The sequence below is a fragment of the Oryx dammah genome, unplaced genomic scaffold (assembly GCF_014754425.2).
Source record: "Oryx dammah isolate SB20612 unplaced genomic scaffold, SCBI_Odam_1.1 HiC_scaffold_14, whole genome shotgun sequence".
Lineage (NCBI taxonomy): Eukaryota > Metazoa > Chordata > Mammalia > Artiodactyla > Bovidae > Oryx > Oryx dammah.
In genome coordinates, this window is record NW_024070198.1 from 15,154,755 (window position 1) to 15,174,169 (window position 19,415).

Here is a 19,415-nt window from a genome sequence, read left to right on the forward strand (position 1 = left end):
AGGGTAAATTACATATATCATGGCCTTTTATCCTAAATACTCCAGAGTATGTTTCCTAAGAATAGAAATTTTTTCTTATAGAATATAGCAATTGTTAATTATAAATATCAAAATTTTTATAATGACACCTTTATTTAATCCACTACGCTTAAGACGGTTGTGTTGGCTGATTTAATACAGTCCTTCATAGAGTATTTTCTTTTCCTCTACCTAATACAAAGTCCAATTTAGGGGCAGGTATTACGTGTAACTGTCATATTGTTTTAACATGTTCATAGCTTTTCTTTGCCTTTTATGATTTTGCCTTTTTTAAAAAAAATTTTTGAAGACTAGAGTACCCCCACCACCACCACCATCACCATTACATTTTTTAAAAGAGAATTTTCCTCATTTGATGGTATTGTGTGATTAGACTGAGGTTGTACATCCTCGGACACATTGTATCCTTCTCAGGATATCACCTCTAGAGGTGCACAATGTGTGAATATCCTTTTAAAGAAGCTCTAGCTTAGGGAAGCAGAGTGATAAGTTTGTAGCTACTAAGGCAGTATTCCTCAGCCTTGGAGGTAGATTCACTCAAGTGGCTTTTGATACCAGTGTAAGGGCTCCACCTTCAGAGATATTGACTTAATTCTTCTTGGGTGTGGTCCAGTTATCAGGGTTTAAGAAAAAAGAAAATTCCCTAAATGTTGCTGCTAAAGCCTGGTGGGCTGCAGTCCATGGGGTCGCTAAGAGTCGGACACGACTGAGCGACTTCACTTTCACTTTTCACTTTAATGCATTGGAGAAGGAAATGGCAACCCACTCCAATGTTCTTACCTGGAGAATCCCAGGGACGGGGAAGCCTGGTGGGCTGCCGTCTATGGGGTGGCACAGAGTCAGACACGACTGAAGCGACTTAGCAGCAGCAGCAGCAATGTGCAGCTAAGTGAGAAACATCACTTAATTGATAGGTGTGGTGATGGTGGTGATTTAACATGAAAGAAGGTAAACCTGTTTGAATGCTGTTTGGAAATTCAGTATAACAAAAAAAATCGATGATTAAAGAAAGATACGAGGAGTTTTGAGGCCTTTTTTGGAGGCCTTTGTACTCTCCTTGAGTACAGTTGTAGCAAAATAATAATAAAAATGGTACCATACTTCACCCTTCAATAATTAAGACTGGGTCACACATAGAATATAACTAATTATATACTTTGAAAATTTCTGTGAAAGTCACATCTTCCTAGAAATGTAAGAATCCAAGTATATCAGTAGTTTTTCATATTTTGTTTTCATGATGTTTAGTCACCCAGTCACGTCCAGTTCTTTGCAACCCCATGGACTACAGCACACCAGGCCTCCCTGGCCCTCATCATCTCTTGGAGTTTGCCCAAGTTCACATCAACTGCATCAGTGATACCATCCAGCCTTCTCTTCCTCTGTCGCCCTCTTCTCCTTCTGCCTTCCATCCTTCCCATAATTAGGGTCTTTTCCAATGAGGTGGCTGTTCGCATCAGGTGACCAAAGTATTGGAGCTTCATATTTTAACTAGGTAATATTTTATGGCAGAGATTGAGAATATCCTTTCTCATCATAATGATTTCATCAGATTTATAGGAATGTTCCAGGATATATTATTTATGCCTAGAGTGGTAGTAATATAGTAAGTGGTGTCAAAAGTTCTATGTCAAACACTTAATGACCACAGAAAGGATATGCTGCACCTTGAAAGCAGACTTTGTTTTTCTTTGTAACATAGGCTATGGTATTACTTATCAGATAAGACAGAAAATTTTATTGTTGAAAGTGGGAAGTATAACCACTAATCACTAACAAGAATCACTAACATTATTAATTATGCAGTACTGTTATTGTAGACAAAGTTACAAAATATAAACGTGTGTCAATTTTGAAGTCTGCACTGAGAAAACAGAAGGGTTGTATGGGCCATTATGGTTCGTAAAACCTTCTTCTATTGACCATGGGGAAGGAAGGAAATGAGCTAAATTAACAACTTGGAGAAACTTGATTTTAAAAATAGTATGATATTCATAGAGGGAGAAGTAGAGTGGTTGCTAGAAAAAAATAACAAGTTACAGAGGTTTGACAGCAGGAAGAAAATTGCAGAGATAAATTCTCTAGGAAGAGAGGAAAAAAGATGAAAAGAGAAAAGATTGAAATGAAATTCTCTTACCTACCCTCATCTTTAACATTTTACTGTACAAATATACTTATGTATAGATATCTCCTACATTAACTTTTTTATTGCGGTGAAATTCACATAAAATAAAGCCGTTTTAAAATATGCAATTCAGTAGCATTTAGTACATTCACAATGTCGTGCAACCATCACCTGTATCTGGTTCCACAACATGTTCATCACCCCCAAAAGAAAACCCTTTATCTGTAAGACATTCCTGCCCTATTTTTCTCCTGCCCCAGCCATTGACAATCACCAATCTGCTTTCTTTATGAATTTACCTGTTCTGGACAGTTCATATAAATGGAATTACACAACATGTAATCTTTTGTGTCAGGCTTCTTTCACTTAGCTTAATATTTTTTTGATATTCATCTACTTTGTAGTATTATCAATACTTAATTCCTTTTTATGGCTGTGTGTATATGTCACATTCTGTTTACCAACTCCTCTACTCATGGACATTTGGGTTCCTTCAGTCTTTTGGTTTTCATGAATAGTGCAGCTCTAAACATTCACCTACAAGTTTTTGTTTGAACATCTGTTTTCAGTTCTTTTGGGTATATACCTAGGAGTAGAATTGCTTAGTGGTAAAGAATTGCTTAGTGGTAAAGAACCTGTCTGCCAACGCAGGAGACATAAGAGACTTGGGTTTGATCCTTGGGTCAGGAAGATCCCCTGGAAGAAGCATGGCAACCCACTCCAGTATTCTTGCCTGGAGAATCCCAATGGACAGAGGAGCCTGGCAGGCTAAAATCCATGGAGTCACAGAGTTGGACCTGACTGAGTGACCCAGCACAGCACAGCACAGCACAGTGGGTGTGATTGCTATCTTTGAGGTTTTGATTTGCATATCTCTAGAGATATGTTCGGAGAAGGCAATGGCACCCCACTCCAGTACTCTTGTCTGGAAAATCCCATGGACTGAGGGGCCTGGTAGGCTGCAGTCCATGGGGTCGCTAGGAGTCAGACACGACTGAGCGACTTCACGTTCACTTTTCACTTTCATGCATTGGAGAAGGAAATGGCAACCCACTCCAGTGTTCTTGCCTGGAGAATCCCAGGGACGGGGGAGCCTGGTGGGCTGCCGTCTCTGAGGTCGCACAGTCGGGCATGACTGAAGTGACTTAGCAGCAGCAGCAGCAGCAGAGCTTATGTTGAACATCATTTTATATGCTTATTAACAGCTATTAGCATATCTTCTTTCAGAGAAATACCTATTCAACTCCTTAACTCATTTGTAAATTAAGTTGTCTTCTTGTAGTTCAGTTCTTCAAGTATTCTGGATACTGGCCTTTATCAGATATATGAATTACAAATATTTTCTGTCTTCCTATATTAACTTTTCCACCTGTATCTTGGAGGTCATTTCTTCTTCTGAAAAATCTTGATAATAAGTGTATTGCCAGGGACTTCCCTTGTAGTCCAGTGGTTAAGACTCCCATGTTTCCACTGCAGGGGGTAAGGATTCAATCCCTGGTCAAGGAACTAAGATCCTGCACTAAGATTTGGACTCTCAGCCAACAAAGGAAAAAAAAATGTATTGCCAACTATGCCCTTGGCCCTTTAGTTAAGACCTTGAGAAATGCTCATTATGAAAGACATGATGTTTCTTAAACTGGATGCTAGGCACATGGATGTCCATTTATGCATTTTATTATTTATATATAGGTTTTATATATATATATTTTTTTAAAGGCTTGACAATGCTGCTTCCTCTAACTCTCCATTCTCCTACTGCTATCCTTTCATTGACATACTTCTAGAATGAGTGGTCTATATTTGCCACTTCATTTTATCCACAACTAGTGCCTCTCTTTTGGAGAAGGCAATGGCAACCCGCTCCAGTACTCTTGCCTGGAAAATCTTATGGACAGAGGAGCCTGGTAGGCTGCAGTCCATGGGATCTCGAGGAGTGGGACACGACTGAGCGACTTCACTTTTACTTTTCACTTTCATGCTTTGGAGAAGGAAATGGCAACCCACTTCAGTGTTCTTGCCTGGAGAATCCCAGGGACAGGGGAGCCTGGTGGGCTGCCGTCTATGGGGTCACACAGAGTCAGACACGACTGAAGCGACTTAGCAGCAGCAGCAGCAGTGCCTCTTTAGTTCCTTGCAATATGATTTCTTTGTCCATCTTTAAATAACGACACCTTTGAGTCTCTGCCCCACCCTCATCTTTAGTCTTTCTTCCCAGGTGTTACCGGTGACTCACCTAGTTGTATTATGCAATGCCTTTTCAATTTGCCTCTTTAAACTGAAGCCCTAACCAAAGTTTTAGAACTCTAAATGCTGGATACTTTACTTTCCCAGCTATATTTCCCCTATTAATCAAGTTATTTCCAATCGACATCTATTTTTTCAAACCACATCAGCTTCATTCTCAAGAGTTTTGTAGTGATTGGCTGGTTCCTCTTGTAACAGAGTACAGTGAGCTCAGCTTTTAGCACAGCAGCCTCAGATATGCAGATGACACCACCCTTATGGCAGAAAGTAAAGAAGAACTAAAGAGCCTCTTGATGATAGTGGAGAGTGAAAAAGTTGGCTTAAAGCTCAACATTCAGAAAACTAAGATCATGGCATCCAGTCCCATCACTTCATGGCAAATAGATGGGGAAACAGTGGGAACAGTGGCTGACTTTATTTTTCTGGGCTCCAAGATTGCTGCAGATGGTGATTGTAGCCATGAAATTAAAAGACGCTTACTCCTTGGAAGAAAAGTTATGACCAACCTAGACAGCATATTAAAAAGCAGAGATATTACTTTGTCAACAAAGGTCCATCTAGTCAAGGCTATGGTTATTCCAGTGATCATGTATGGATGTGAGAGTTGGACTATAAAAAAAGCTGAGCACCGAAGAATTGATGCTTTTGACCTGTGGTGTTGGAGAAGACTCTTGAGAGTCCCTTGAACTGCAAGGAGAGTCAACCAGTCCATCCTAAAGGAGATCAGTCCTGGATGTTCATTGGAAGGACTGATGTTGAAGCTGAAACTCCAATACTTTGGCTACCTGATGCGAAGAGCTGACTTATTGGAAAAGACCCTGATGCTGGGAAAGATTGAGGGCAAGAGGAGAAGGGGATGACAGAGGATGAGATGGTTGGATGGCATCACTGACTCAATGGACATGGGTTTGGGTGGACTCCGGGAGTTGGTGATGGACAGGGAGGCCTGGCATGCTGCAGTTCATGGGGTTGCCAAGAGTTGGACATGACTGAGCGACTGAACTGAATTGCTGTGTGCCCTTACTCTGCACCCTGTTACCAGGAAATGGGTCCTGCTCAGCCATTGGTCGGTGTGTCAGAGGTCCCCACCCACTGGCAACCAATTGTCAATGAGCAACCCCGATGACCCTGCTCAGACATTGGACAGCTCAGCAGTGGGCCCCACCCACAAGCAACCAACTATTAAGAAGGGACAGTTAGTGAAGGGATTCAGCCAACAGTGGCATGGTGGTCCTCAGGTGAAGTGAGGTAAAAGATGGATCATGGCCTTCTGTCTGGGGCCTTCCAGTTCATCTGGCCTTTGGTCAGTGAGAGAGCTTGGGCACTAAGAGAACAGGCTTGGGGCTATGTTTTGTAGGACTTCAGAGCCCTTATCAAGGCCCTCCACTAGCCTTGGCCCAGGCCTTGAGGCAGCGGTGAACCTCTCCCCCATCCTTGTTTCTGGGACCTAATAGTAGCAGTGGTCTGCCTGGGTCACAGTATGTGGGATGTGGTTTCCCGCTTTGTTTGGCCTGAGAAGCCTGAGGGCCAGATGAGTTGGGTGCCTGGCTCCCTCAGTGATGACAGTTGGGTCAGGGTCTGGGGAACCTGACCCTGAGGGAACTGCCAGCTGAGCTCTGCTTCCTGTTAGCCAGGACTTGGACCTTGGAGGTTAAAAGTTGTACCTTGGGACCTTGCCCTTTCTTTTCGGGACAAAGAATAACATTCGTTTGGTAGAGGTTTACAGGAACATTGTTACCTACCATGACCTGACTTTAAGAACAAAGGCTCTGACACCAAGAAGTTGCAACTAACCATAACCATCCCCCTCAACCTTTTACTTTTAAAAGCGCTTTGATGAAAGCTTTCAGTAACTTTGGGGTTAAGGTATGAGCCACTCATCTCCTTGCATGGTCCTGTAATAAACCTTTCTCTGTTCCAGACTCCAGTGTTTTAGCATTGTTTGGGCCTGTGTCGGGCACACAGACTTGGTGATGTTAGGTAACACTCCCGCTTCAGTCCTTCTATCTGAACAGTTACCACATCTTGGGATTTCTACCTTAAATACACTTCATTTCCATTCATTGATTATCACCCCATTTTAATCCATTTTCATGGGGTGCTGGAATTACTTCAACATCCCTCTCTGCCTGACTCTACATCTTCTATCTCCTCAAGTGATAATGGAAATCTTTAAGAGGGATGTGATGAAACGTTGTCCTAGATGGGAAACATAACTTTGGTAATACTGGGAAAGATGAAGTGGAGAAGGAAGCGTGTTCACTTGAGAACAGCCCTGAATACTGGCAATGGAGCAGTGGATATAAACTAGAGGTGGAGGGACTTACATCTAAATCCTGTATTCTATTCCCATAAATTGTGTTAGTCGCTCATTGGTGTCCAACTCTTTGCGACTCCATGGACTGTCCCCTGACCGTTTCCTCTGTCCATGGAATTCTCCAGGCAAGAATACTGGAGAGGATTGCCATTTCCTTCTCCAGAGAATCTTCCTGACTCAGGGATAGAACCCAGGTCTTCTGTATTGGCAGGTGGATTCTTTACCATCTGAGCCACCAGGGAAACCCGATATAAGTATATCAAGTGGATTTTTGCTAAGGGACCCATATCCGTGCTTCCCTAATGGCCGTCCTCTTCGGAGTGGGCCAACCAGCCTCCACTGTCCAGAGGGCTGATCCCAGATTGCCGGTCGCTGTGTCACGGAGCGGGTCTCTCTAGCTACCGTCTCTATGGTTCGCGGAATCTCCAGGTCGGAGCTTGACCGGTCTGGCTTTTGCGCGTGCGCGAGCCCAGGCGCGTGCCCGCCCTCCTGCAACTGCCCGAATTCTCGGGAGGGAGGGGAGGGTCTGGGAACGTTGCGGCGGTGGCCGCCGCGGCCCCAGCACTCAGGGCTCTTCCCCGGCCAAGCCTGCGCTGGGGAGCTTCCGTTGCCTCCTCCGGCGGCGCTCACCCGGCCCCAGATGGTGGGTCCGGAGGATGCCGGAGGCTGCTCGGCAAGAAACCCCAAGTTGCTCCCTTTGCCGGCGCCCGATTCCGCGGGCCTGGACGGGAAAATGATTCGGGCCACAGGCGGCTTTGGCGGAGGTGTCGGCGCTGTGGAGCCTCCCGAAGAAGAGGAGGAGGAGGAGGAGACGCCGCCGCCTCAGCAGCTCCTTCGGCGTTACCTCGCGGCGGCCGGGGGACAGCTGGAGCCCGGGCTGTGCTACTGTCCGCTCCCCGCCGGCCACTCCTGTGCTCCGCCGCCCTCGGCAGCCCCGCGCTCGGACGCCTGCCAGCCGGACGCCGGCTCCAAGCACCGCGACGCGGAGGCGGCGGATGCTGGCTCGGCGCGACACGGAGGCATGACCAACGGGGACTCGGGCTTTCTGCTGGGCCAGGACTGTCGCGACCTGGCCCGCGCCGGCAGCCGGGAGCCGCGCCACCGCCGCCTCCGTCCGGACGGGCCTGGCGACGAGGGCGCGGACGGCGCGGGCATCCTGTCTGACTGGGCCGCGCCGCTCGAGGACCCACTGCGGAGCTGCTGCCTGGAGGCGGCGGACGCCGAGGAGCCCGAGGGCGCGGGCAGCGGCGCGAGGGACAGTTCGGCCAGTGACGGCAGCGGCAGCGAGGACTTGGAGCGGCTGGGAGCCGGAGCCGGGGGTTCCGAGGAGGGCGCGTCGCCCATCACCTCGGCGGAGAGGACTAGTGGGGGCGCCGGCGCCGAGCCGCGCGTCGGCTTCTCCGACGTTCGCTTGAACTCTCGGAATACGTTCGAGGTGAGCCGCTGCCAGAGCGCCCGCGACCACCTGCCGCCGGCGAGAGCGCCGGTGTCCTTGCCGGCCGCGGAGCAGGGCCCTGCCGGGACTTCAGCTCGGGCTCGACGGAGCGGCGGCTTCGCCGACTTCTTCGCCAGGTACAGACAGCGCAGGCTACGCCGGGGATCGGAGCGGGCTTGGGGCCGGGAGCGGCCGGAGAGCGACGTGGGGGCAGCCTCAGCGTGGCTCTCGCTGGCGTTAGGATTGAGCTTTGATTTGTCACAGGAGGAGGCAGGAACTAGGTCTGCATTCTGTTGTACGTCTGGATCGGAGAAGTCGTGAGCGCGGGGAGCCAGTCCTGGCGTCTCGCTGAGCTGGACGCTGTACCTGCCATTCACATCTTGTTTCTGTGAATTTAGGCCAGCGTGCTAGTGCCGAATCTGCAGTTTTGCCTCTACCGGAGAAATCGCCTTCTTCGTCCGTGTGTACTATACTGTTAGGATTTAGGGGCGGGTGGCGGTGCGGGGGGTGTGTGTACAGGTGCGGTTGTGAAAGAGAAAGGGAAGTCATTTTCAGAGCTGTCTCTGCGTGAAGTCTAAACCCATTCAAGTAGTTTGGGAATTATTGAAATTAGAGGTGGTTGAGTTTCATAGCGTTTAACAGCCTGTTTCAGTGGCCTTTATTAAAATACCGTCAGTTTAGTGTTTAAAATTTGATCCAGCCTTTAAAACCAAATTACTATGGCGCTTTATCTAGAAAAATCCCTTTTCCTCACTTTTGCTAGATAGACCTATACTTTTTTCCGGCAACTTCTGTTAATTTTTTATGGTGTCGTATATGTGATTTGACCTGCTAGTCTTGAAGTTAAATTGTGGTGCTGGACATTGCAGGTTTCTCAGTGGGACGTTGATAGGGATAAATATATCGTTAGAAAATACTCGTCTTAATGCACCTTAGTAACAAAGCAGTTTCCTGTGAGTCAGATTTGACACGCTTTTTTTTTTTTAAGTCTCTAGACAAATAGGAAAATATTCCCTCTTGGAAAACCCTCCCTTTCAAAGTTCTTTCTCCTTTCTTCTGTGTTTTTGTTCCCTTTTCAGGGATCATGACAAAAAACAGAAATAAAGAAACAAGTAATAAGTCTCAGATTTGAGAGGATTATACAATTAGTGTGCATATAGACTCACAGAGTTTTCTGATTGAAATTAGTGTTTCTTATTCCCTTGTCTACAACATTAACTGTTGTTTAAATCAAGATTGGGGAAATCCTAATTATGTTTTAGTCATGTGTGTGCTTAGTTGCTCAGTCGTGTCCAACTCTTTGTGACCGCAGACTGTAGCCGGCCAGGCTCCTCTGTCCATGGGGATTCTCCAGGCAAGAATACTGGACTGGGTTACCAGTGCCCTCCTCCAGGGGATCTTCCCAACCCAGGCATCAAACCCAGGTCTCCTGCATTGCAGGCAGAGTCTTTACCCGCTGAGCTACCAGAGAAGCCCTGTTTTACTCATAGGACAACATATATAGTAGTGAAATGTGCATTTGTGCCTCAAATTATGCAAAGATCTGTGCAAAGAGACATACTTAAAGCTAGTAGTGGCAATATTTTTAAAGCTCTTAAGGTGTGTGAAGCCTGTAGGTATTTCCTTTTTTTGTGTGGAACTTGTGGGTATTTATTGGTCATGTTTTGATGTCAGGTATCAGGCAGTTTTAGATTTGAACAGGGCTTTGGAGAGCATAGCTAGTTGACATTCATATGGCTTAGTTGATGTTCATATGATATACTTTTCATGTGTATCAGAGCACTGAGTGTAAAGTCAGTAAACTTAGGTCCCCTGATGTTAATTTCTTTAAGCTTCATTTTTGAGATATGGATGTCACGATTCTAAGCATCATTGCTTCCTTCATATAACATTCTTGGAAAAGGACAGAATCAGACATTAGGACTATTTTTCTGTTAGCCTTTAGTCAAAACCTTAACTAGATGCTGAACACTTTCAAGGCAAAAACTATGACCTTCATTTCTGAATCTAAAATATCTAGCGTTATAAGAAGAATCCCATTCAGATTGTGTTGAAGTGACAACTTTCATGGACTCTCCCTCTTTTACTGTTCTCTAGGTAGTGTAATTTTGAACAAATCTTCTATTTCCAAAAAGGATAATCAGAAATTTCTCTTCTCCCTACAACCTAGGAGTGTTTTTCTTCCCATAAACAGTTGTCAGCTAATGGCAGAGCCAGGTTAGAAACCAGGGTTCCTGATTTTCATTCCAGGAATTCAGTCATAACTTCTGTTTACCTGTGACTCTTTTCTTTCCCACCTGATTATCTAAATCTTTCCCTTCTCCTTTCCATTTCCTCTCTTTCTCTTAACTGGGTCAAAAAATCTATAACAAGAAATACTTTAAAAGACTAGTTTCATATTTGTTTTAACCTTTTACAGGTAAAGAGAGTAGACCATTTTATGGCTCTGTTTATCTCTTACTACAAAAATTTGTTCAGTCAAGGCACATCATTTACAGAAGCCTCACTGAGTAGGGTAGAAATCATGGAGGAGAAAAAGGAATTTGGTTCAAGATGGGACAGTTCTCATTATCTCTTTCCTGCTTGCCCTCCCTTCTAGATGAAGTGAGTTCTATTTCAGACTGTTGGGAGCTTGCCTCAGCTGCACCTGGGCATCTGTGTTGATAGTAACTTGATTACGGGAGCCCTAGAAGTAACATTCAGGAGAAGGAAGTGGCAACCCACTCCAGTATTCTTGCCTGGAGAATCCTGTGGACAGGGAAGCCTGGTGGGCTGCTGTCCATGGGGTCTCACAGAGTCGGACACAACTGAAGTGACTTAGCAGTAGCAGCAGCAGCAGCATGCATTGGAGAAGGAAATGGCAACCCACTCCAGTATTCTTGCCTGGAGAATCCCAGGGACGGGGAGCCTGGTGGGCTGCCATCTGTGGGGTCGCACGGAATTGACCATGACTGAAGCAACTTAGCAGCAGCAGCAGCAGCAGAAGTACCATTCCCTCCGGTCCTCGGCCTTTTCCTGTCTCTCACAGTTTTGAAGTGCGAGGTGCATACCACTGCTGCCACTCTCACCAACTTAGCAGTGAGAAGGTGAAAGCTAAAAGACAAATCTCTTGTGTTTGTAGGCTAGCCTTTGTTTCTCAAGGGTATGTTTATTATTCTGTTCTGAAAGTGAAGTAACTTTAAACCATTTTTATGGGTCCTTTAAGCTAATCCAAGTCTTGTTTTTTAAACTAGAGTGGTTTGTTTTTTAAGTTATACACTCCTTTTTGTTTTTTATGTATGCTCTTAATAGGTGTATTTTAAAAGCCATTTAATACTTTTGAGTATTAATACCCAAATTGAATACTTTTGTTCTGATTGCACTGACAAAGTCACTGTTGTTTAGAAGCACACAAGTATGTATCTGTGTCTCCTGATAGTGTTAATATATATATATATTTTTTTAATCTGCATGATAAATCACAAGAATTTAGTAACTTAAAAGGGCATGACTAAGGTAGGGAAAAAATACTAAAGATTTTTTTTCCTTCTATTTGAAAGATAAACTTTATAGATTCTGGAATTTATATAAATCTTTATAGATTGATTTTATAGATTCTGGAACATAGAGATTCATGCAGCTTACCCTGTAGTTACCAACTCTGAAACTTCCTAAACGTTGCACAAAATAATTTTTGTGGATCTCTTTTTATTATGGGTAGCTGAATAGGGAAGACTAGCAATGGTAGGCTCATTTAGTGGTTTCTTTTCACGTATTGGGCGTCCCTTGTGGCTCAGCTGGTAAAGAACCCGCCTGCAATGTGGGAGACCTGGGTTCGATCCCTGGCCTGGGATGATCTGCTGGAGAAGGGAAAGGCTACCCACTCCAGTATTCTGGCCTGGAGAATTCCATGGACTGTATAGTCCATGGGGTTGCAGAGTCAGACACGACTGAGCGACTTTCACTTTCATATATAAGCAGTCTCCAGTCTCCCCACTATGAAAATTGTTGAGAATATATATTCTTTTTGTTATGACATTGAGAATTTTAAAAATTTCTGTTATAATTTTTCTTAAGATTCTCAGAAACGACAAAATCAACCATATTTTCACTACTACTCAAAATTTAGTTGATGTACACTGCTGCTGCTGCTGCTAAGTCGCATTAATTAAGACAGCAGCCCACCAAGCTCCGCCGTCCCTGGGATTCTCCAGGCAAGAACACTGAAGTGGGTTGCCATTTCCTTCTCCAATGAATGAAAGTGAAAAGTGAAAGTGAAGTCGCTCAGTCGTGTCTGACTCTTCGAGACCCTGTGGACTGCAGCCCACCAGGCTCCTCTGTCCATGGGATTTTCCAGGCAAGAGTACTGGACTGGGTTGCCATTGCCTTCTCCGTGATGTACACTAGTTGATGAAATAAATCATTATTCACCTGACTGAGCCATCATTGACCTTCGTCAGATAGGGCTCCCTTATTTGTCCTACAGTGTGTATTCTTCCCAGTCAACTAAAATAAAAGCCACAGTTTCAGGATCAGTTTCTCAAAACAAAAAAAATCCCTTCTTTAACATTTCAGTAAAGAAAAGGTAAAATATCAACCTCTGCTAAGTTTTAAAAGATTTTTATAGCTCCCCAAAGCAAACAGTTCTTTATAACAGGTGTGGTATGATTATTTAAAAGGATAATTAAGAAATATCTTGCTCTAAACATTAATTTTTTATAATTACAATACTATAAAAATATTCATCAATGTGCCACTAAGGAAATTTCATTGGACATTACTTTTATATTAATATAATTAAAATGTGTAAAATTTTAGAAAAACTGAAAAGAATGTGTAATTAGTTGCTCTAGAATAAAAATGAGTCTTTTAAGATTTTAGAGTGTTGTGAAGCTACCTGTTATAATATTAGATTGGGGAGCTAATGGCTGAAGAGTCTTTGTTTCCTTTTCTTATGCCTAGCCCTTTCCTCTGCTCAGATCCAATTATTTCTTAAAAAAAGCAACCAACTGCAAAACACTAGTTATCTATACCAAACCATTAGAAATCCAACAGTGATTCAAGGACTTCATAGTTAGAGATGTAATCATCTGAATATAAATTCAGTAGAAAGTATTGGGAAACTCTAATTTTTGTGGGACTTAGTTAATTTTAATCACTCAAACATTATTTCGAAGTGCTAAACTAAACTAACGTTTTAACACTAAGCCCCAGTTAACAAAGCAGACTCTAATACTAACTTGGAATTGAGACTTCCCTGGTGGTCCATTGGTTAAGAATCCAGGCTTCCATGGTAAGACACAGAGATTTACTTTTTATTTTATTTTATTTTTTGAGATTTACTTTTATTTTTTAAGATACTTTTTTAAGAATAGGTTTATGTTTATAGGAAAGTTGCAAAGGTACTATAGAAAGTTCTGGTATATCACTCATCTAGTTCTCCTGTTGATAGCATTACATAACTGTGGTACATTTGCCACAACTAAGAATCCATCGTTCGTACATTATTACAGTTAAACTTCACATTTTGTTTGGCATAGAGTTATTGACTAAAAGAGCCTTCCCAGGTGGTTCAGTGGTGAAGAATCTGCCTGCCGGTGCAGGAGACACAGGGGACTCGGGTTCAGTCCCTGGGTTGGGAAGATCCACTGGGGAAGGAAGTAGCAACCTGCTCCAGTATTCTTGCTTGGAAGATTCCATGGACAGAGGAGCCTGATGCCTACAGTCCATGGGGTCACAGAGAGTCGAACACAACTGAGCACGTGTGCACCACACCTTTATTGTTGGCTGTAAGACTTTTATTTGGGAAACTGTTGTGTTTTACTGTAAAATCAGAGCTGTTTAAAGTAGAAGGAATTTTAGGAATCACTTTATTCATTCTTTAATACACTATGGAAAATCAGGGTTAGCTTCTATTTGCTAGCCATCACTTAGTAAGATGGTATTAATTTAGTATTGGAAATGAACTAGACATGGTAATGAGTTTAAGTGATCTAAAGCAATGTTTTTTAAAGCTTTTCAGTTCAGATTATTTGGATTTTTTTTTAAATTTATTAATTAATTTATTATTTATTTTACTTTACAATTCTGTATTGGTTTTGCCATACAGATTATTTGAATTTAACAACCAGTACCCATTTGCCTCTGGAAAAAAATGTCAAGTATATGTCAAGTATATTTTAATTTTACATAATTTCATATTTTTACAAAATTATTTTAATATATCTTTCCTTTATAATTTTTTTGAATCCTGAATTATTCCTGTGACCTAAGAAAGGTAGGGTTTATTTTTATTTTATAGCTATTTGCCCAGAGACAGAGAGTTAATTAAAAAAAAAAAATCAGAATTAGGCATAGGTATGATTCCTGGGGTTTGAAGCTAATGCATTGGTTTCTGTGAATTATAAGAATTTTATGAATGAAAATATAGTTTTTAATGTAGTGAAAATACTATTGTCTTGAGAAATAAGAAACTTGACTTTTGTCCTGGGTAGTTTCTTTTCTTGTATCATTAAACAATTTATGTGATCTTGGGCAAATCACTAAATTTCTTCACTTCACTTGCCTCATCTATGAAATTTAGAGATTCAGAGTACCTTTCAGCTCCAATACACTATGATGTTGTGTGATTCACTTGCATTCACTGTTGTAAACCTCAAATATTTGTTGGCTAAATACTACAAATGTGAATTGAATTGAATTAAAGAGAATGCTTTTTAAAAAACAGCATGTTTTTTCATCTGTAAAATGAAAAAGTTGCCAGGGATAGAAATACCCCTTCAACTCTAAATTCTACCTTGAACATTTTTTTGATAAAGGCCTAACTCTGCCTGAGAGTAATCATGCTAAACATCAGTCTAAACATCAATGATCTTTATTTAGTGTCTCATAAGCAGTCTCATAAACAGACCAGCAGCTCTTTTTTTTTTTTCTTTAGCGATTCTAGATTTTTTTTTCTTTATGATTTCTTTGGGGTAGGAAAGAGAGTAAGATAATAAGTAAATTCTAGTTAATCAGTGAATTGGAGTTTGATACTTTAACTTCCAGATCATGATTTTTTTCTCAAAGTTTGCCAGTGTGCCACTTTGGGGAACTGATAGCTTAGTACAGTAGTCCCTAGCCTTATTATACTGCAAATTAACCTAAAAGCACATTAAAAAAATTAGATGTTTCATAATCCACAACCCTTAGGTGGATTCAGGGGACTTGCCTTTGGCAGGTGGAATCTTTTAAGCTATAGGATGGATGTAGAAGTGAAGTCAAGTGAAGTGAAAGTTGCTCAGTCGTGTCTGACTCTTTGCGATCCCATGGACTATACAGTCCATGGAATTCTCCAGGCTAGAATACTGGAGAGGGTAGCCTTTCCCTTCTCCAAGGTATCTTCCCAACCCAGAGATTGAACCCAGGTCTTCCGCATGGCAGATGGTTTCTTTACCAGCTGAGCCACAAGGGAAGCCCTGGATGGTTATAGTGTACTGCTTAAAGATGCTGATTGTGGAGTTAGACAGCGTGGGTTTGAATTAGCTTGTTGTTGTTTTATAGTCACTACATTGTGTCTGACTCTTTGTGACCCCATGCACTGCAGCACACCAGGCTCCTTTGTCCTCCACCATCTCCCAGAGTTTGTTCAAATTCATGTCCATTTATTCGATGATGCTATCTAACCATCTCATGACAACCTACTCCAGTGTTCTTGCCTGGAGAATCCCATGGACAGAGGAGCCTGGCAGGCTACAGTCCATGGGGTCGCAGAGTCTGACATGACTGAAGTGACCAAGCACAGGCACAGCACATGCCCGTTGAGTCAGTGGTGCTGTCTAACCATCTCATCCTCTGCCTCCCTCTTCTCCTTTTGCCTTCAATCTTTCGTAGCATCAGAGTCTTTTCCAACGAGTTGGCACTTCCCATCAGGTGGCCAAACTATTAGAGCTTCAGCTTCAGCATCAGTCCTTCCAATGAGTATTTATGGTTGATTTCCTTTAGGATTGACTGGTTTGATCTCCTTGCAGTTCAAGGAACTCTCCGGAGTCTTCTCTAGCACCGCAGTTCAAAAGTATCAATTCTTGGGCACTCAGCCTTCTTTGTGGTCCAACTCTCACATCCGTACATGACTACTGGAAACACCATTGCTTTGACTATACAGACCTTTGTCAGCAAAGTGATGTCTTTGCTTTTTAATATACTGTATAGGTTTGTCATAGTTTTCCTTATAAGAAACAAGTGTCTTTTAATTTCATGGCTGTAGTCACCATCTGCAGTGATTTTTGGAGCCCAAGAAAAGAAAATCTGTCACTGATTCAACTTTTTCCCCAAATGTTTGCCAGGAAGTGATGGGACCAGATGCCATGATCTGTTTTTTTAATATTGAGTTTCAAGCTAGCTTTTTCACTATCCTATTTTACCCTTATCAAGAGGCTCTTTATTTCCTCTTCACATTCTGCCATTAGAGTGGTATCATCTGCATATATGAAGTTGTTGATATTTCTCCTGGCAGTCGTGATTCTAGCTGGTGATTCATTCAGCCGGGCATTTTGTATGATGTACTCTGCATGTAAGTTAAATAAGCTGGGTGAAAATATACAGCCTTATCATACTCCTTTCTCAATTTTGAACCAGTGAGTTGTTCTGCATCTGGTTCTAACTGTTTCTTCTTGACCCACATACCAGTTTCTCAGGAGACAGGTAAGGTGATCTAGTATTCTCATCTCTTTAAGAATTTTCCACAGTTTGTTATGATCCACACAGGCAAAGGTTTTCTTGTGATCCACACAGGCAAAGGTTTTCTTGTAGTCAATGAAACAGAACTAAATGTTTTTCTGAATTCCCTTGCTTTCTCCATGTTGGCAGTTTGATCTCTGGTTCCTGCCTCTTCTATACAGAGTTTTTACATTTGAAAGTTGTTCACGTACTGTTGAAACCTAGCTTGAAGACCTTTGAGCATAACCCTGCTAGCATGTGAAATGAGCTCAATTGTATGATAGTTTGAACATCTTTGGCATTGGCCTTCTTTGGGATTGGAATGAAAATTAGCTTACTAGCTGTGTACTTACGGATAGGTAACTTGACCTCTCTGGACCTTAGACAACTCATCCGTAAAATGTGGGTCATAACGATAGCTATCTCATGGGATTGTCATGAGCGTTAAATGAGATAATACGGCAAATGCCTTGTATTTATTATGTGATGTATAGTGACGACCCACATCTTATTATTCAGACTACAGGAGACTGCCACAGTCCCTTTCCCACCGAAATCACTGGTTTAAAAAAAAGGAGAGCCCGGGATGAATTTTTTGTGTACTCACTAAAGAAGCATTGTACAATTTGTGTAGTAGATTTTATTTTTTTAATTTATTTATTTTAGTTGGAGGATAATTACTTTACAGTATTGTAGTGGTTTTTGCCATACATTGATATGAATCAGCCATGGGTTTACATGTGTTCCCCATCCTGAACCCCTCTCCCACCTCCCTCCCCATCCCATCCCTCTGGGTCATCCCCATGAGCACTCTGTTTCATGCATCGAACCTGGACTGGCGATCTGTTTCATATATGATAATATACATGTTTCAATGCTATTCTCTCAGATCTTCCCACCCTCGCCTTCTCCCACAGAGTCCAAAAGACTATTCTATACATCTGTGTCTCTTTTTTCTGTCTCACATATAGGGTTATCATTACCATCTTTCTAAATTCCATATATATGCATTAGTATACTATATTGGTGTTTTTCTTTCTGGCTTACTTCACTCTGTATAATAGGCTCCAGTTTCATCCACCTCATTAGAACTGTTTAAATGTATTCTTTTTAATGGCTGAATAATATTCCCATTGTGTATATGTACCACAGCTTTCTTATCCATTCATCTGCTGATGGACATCTAGGTTGCTTCCATGTCCTGGCTATTATAAACAGTGCTGTGATGAATATTGGGGTGCACGTGTCTCTTTCAATTCTGGTTTCCTCGGTATGTGTGCCCAGCAGTGGGATTGCTGGGTCATATGGCAGTTCTATTTACAGTTTTTTAAGGAATCTCCATGTGTAGTAGATTTTAAAACAGTTTGTATTGGATGGGTGTTAAAATGGGCTCTGGTGTAATGATACAGCATTTCTAGAAGTCTAGAAGCTTTGCCTAAAAAGCAAGTCTGAGAAGGAACTGAAAGGAGAGAATTTTGAGAAAGATTAAAATATTTGTATCTTTTGTTGTTTTAAGGACCTTATATAGACAGGGAAAGACACTTTTTAAGTTTAAATTCATGAGCCGTTTAACTTGGCTTACTCATATATTTTATACTTAGTATGTTGTGGTAGGAAAGTTATGGGGAAATGTGGAAACATTGGCAGATTTTGAAGTGATACATTTGTTACCCATCTCCAAATGTATTATTCAGAAAGGGAAAGCCAAACCTTTTTGAGGTGACTTATTCCTATTCCTAGGAACCCTATTGTCTACATTAAAAGTTGTCCCCAGGGAGTTCTGACTGCTCGTTGCTTAGACCCTACTACAGTAGTTATTAAACATTAGTGTTTAAAACTGGGCTTTCCAGGTGTCTCCAGTGGTAAAGAACCCGCCTGCCAGTGCAGGAGACATCAGATACCCAGGTTTGATCCCTCGGTCAGGAATATCCCCTAGAGGAGGCATGGCAGTCCACTCCAGTATTCTTGCCTGGAGAATCCCATGGACAGAGACGTCTGGTGGGCTGTTGTCTATAGGGTCACAGAGTTGGACACAACTGAAGTGACTTAACAGTAGCAGCAGCAGCAGTGTTTAAAATTACCTGTGGTGGGGGATGGGGTGGGATGTGAAGAATGCAAATTCCTTGAGCACTCTTTTTGATTCTGCAGATCTTGGGTGGGGTCCAGTAGGAATCCAAATGTTGAACAGAATTTCTCAAGTGATTGTGATGAAAGTGGTTACCACACTGTAATTCGTGAAATACAGTTGACTGTTTTCAAACAGGAGTTTGAACTGCCCAGGTCCACTTACATGTGGATTTTTTTCAATAATAAATACTACAGTCCTACACCATCCTCTGTTGATTGAATTCCTGGGTGCAGAGGAGAAGGGGATGACAGAGGATGAGATGGTTGGATGGCATCACCGACTTGATGGACGTGAGTTTAAGCAAGCTTCGGGAGTTGGTGATAGGGAAGCCTGGTGTGCTGCAGTCCATGGGGTTGCAAAGAGTCGGACATGACTGAGCGACTAAACTGAACTGAACTACAGATAAGAAGGGCGGACTGTGAGATTATACTGGGATTTTTGACTATGTTAG

At 42.5% G+C, this 19,415-nt stretch overlaps 1 protein-coding gene across 2 annotated transcripts in view; it reads left to right on the forward strand.

Moving 5' to 3' along the window:
* The first annotated feature begins 7,259 nt into the window (after positions 1-7,259).
* TBC1D12 (TBC1 domain family member 12) overlaps positions 7,260-19,415 on the forward strand; it is a 95,766-nt gene continuing 83,610 nt past the window's right edge. The window contains exon 1 of one of the 2 annotated variants that reach the window (XM_040254557.1): positions 7,260-8,297. In XM_040254557.1, the coding sequence (XP_040110491.1) occupies positions 7,366-8,297 (932 nt within the window). In that variant the 5' untranslated portion in view covers positions 7,260-7,365. The remainder of the gene's footprint in view (positions 8,298-19,415) is intronic. The other variant, XM_040254556.1, reaches the window with a different exon arrangement.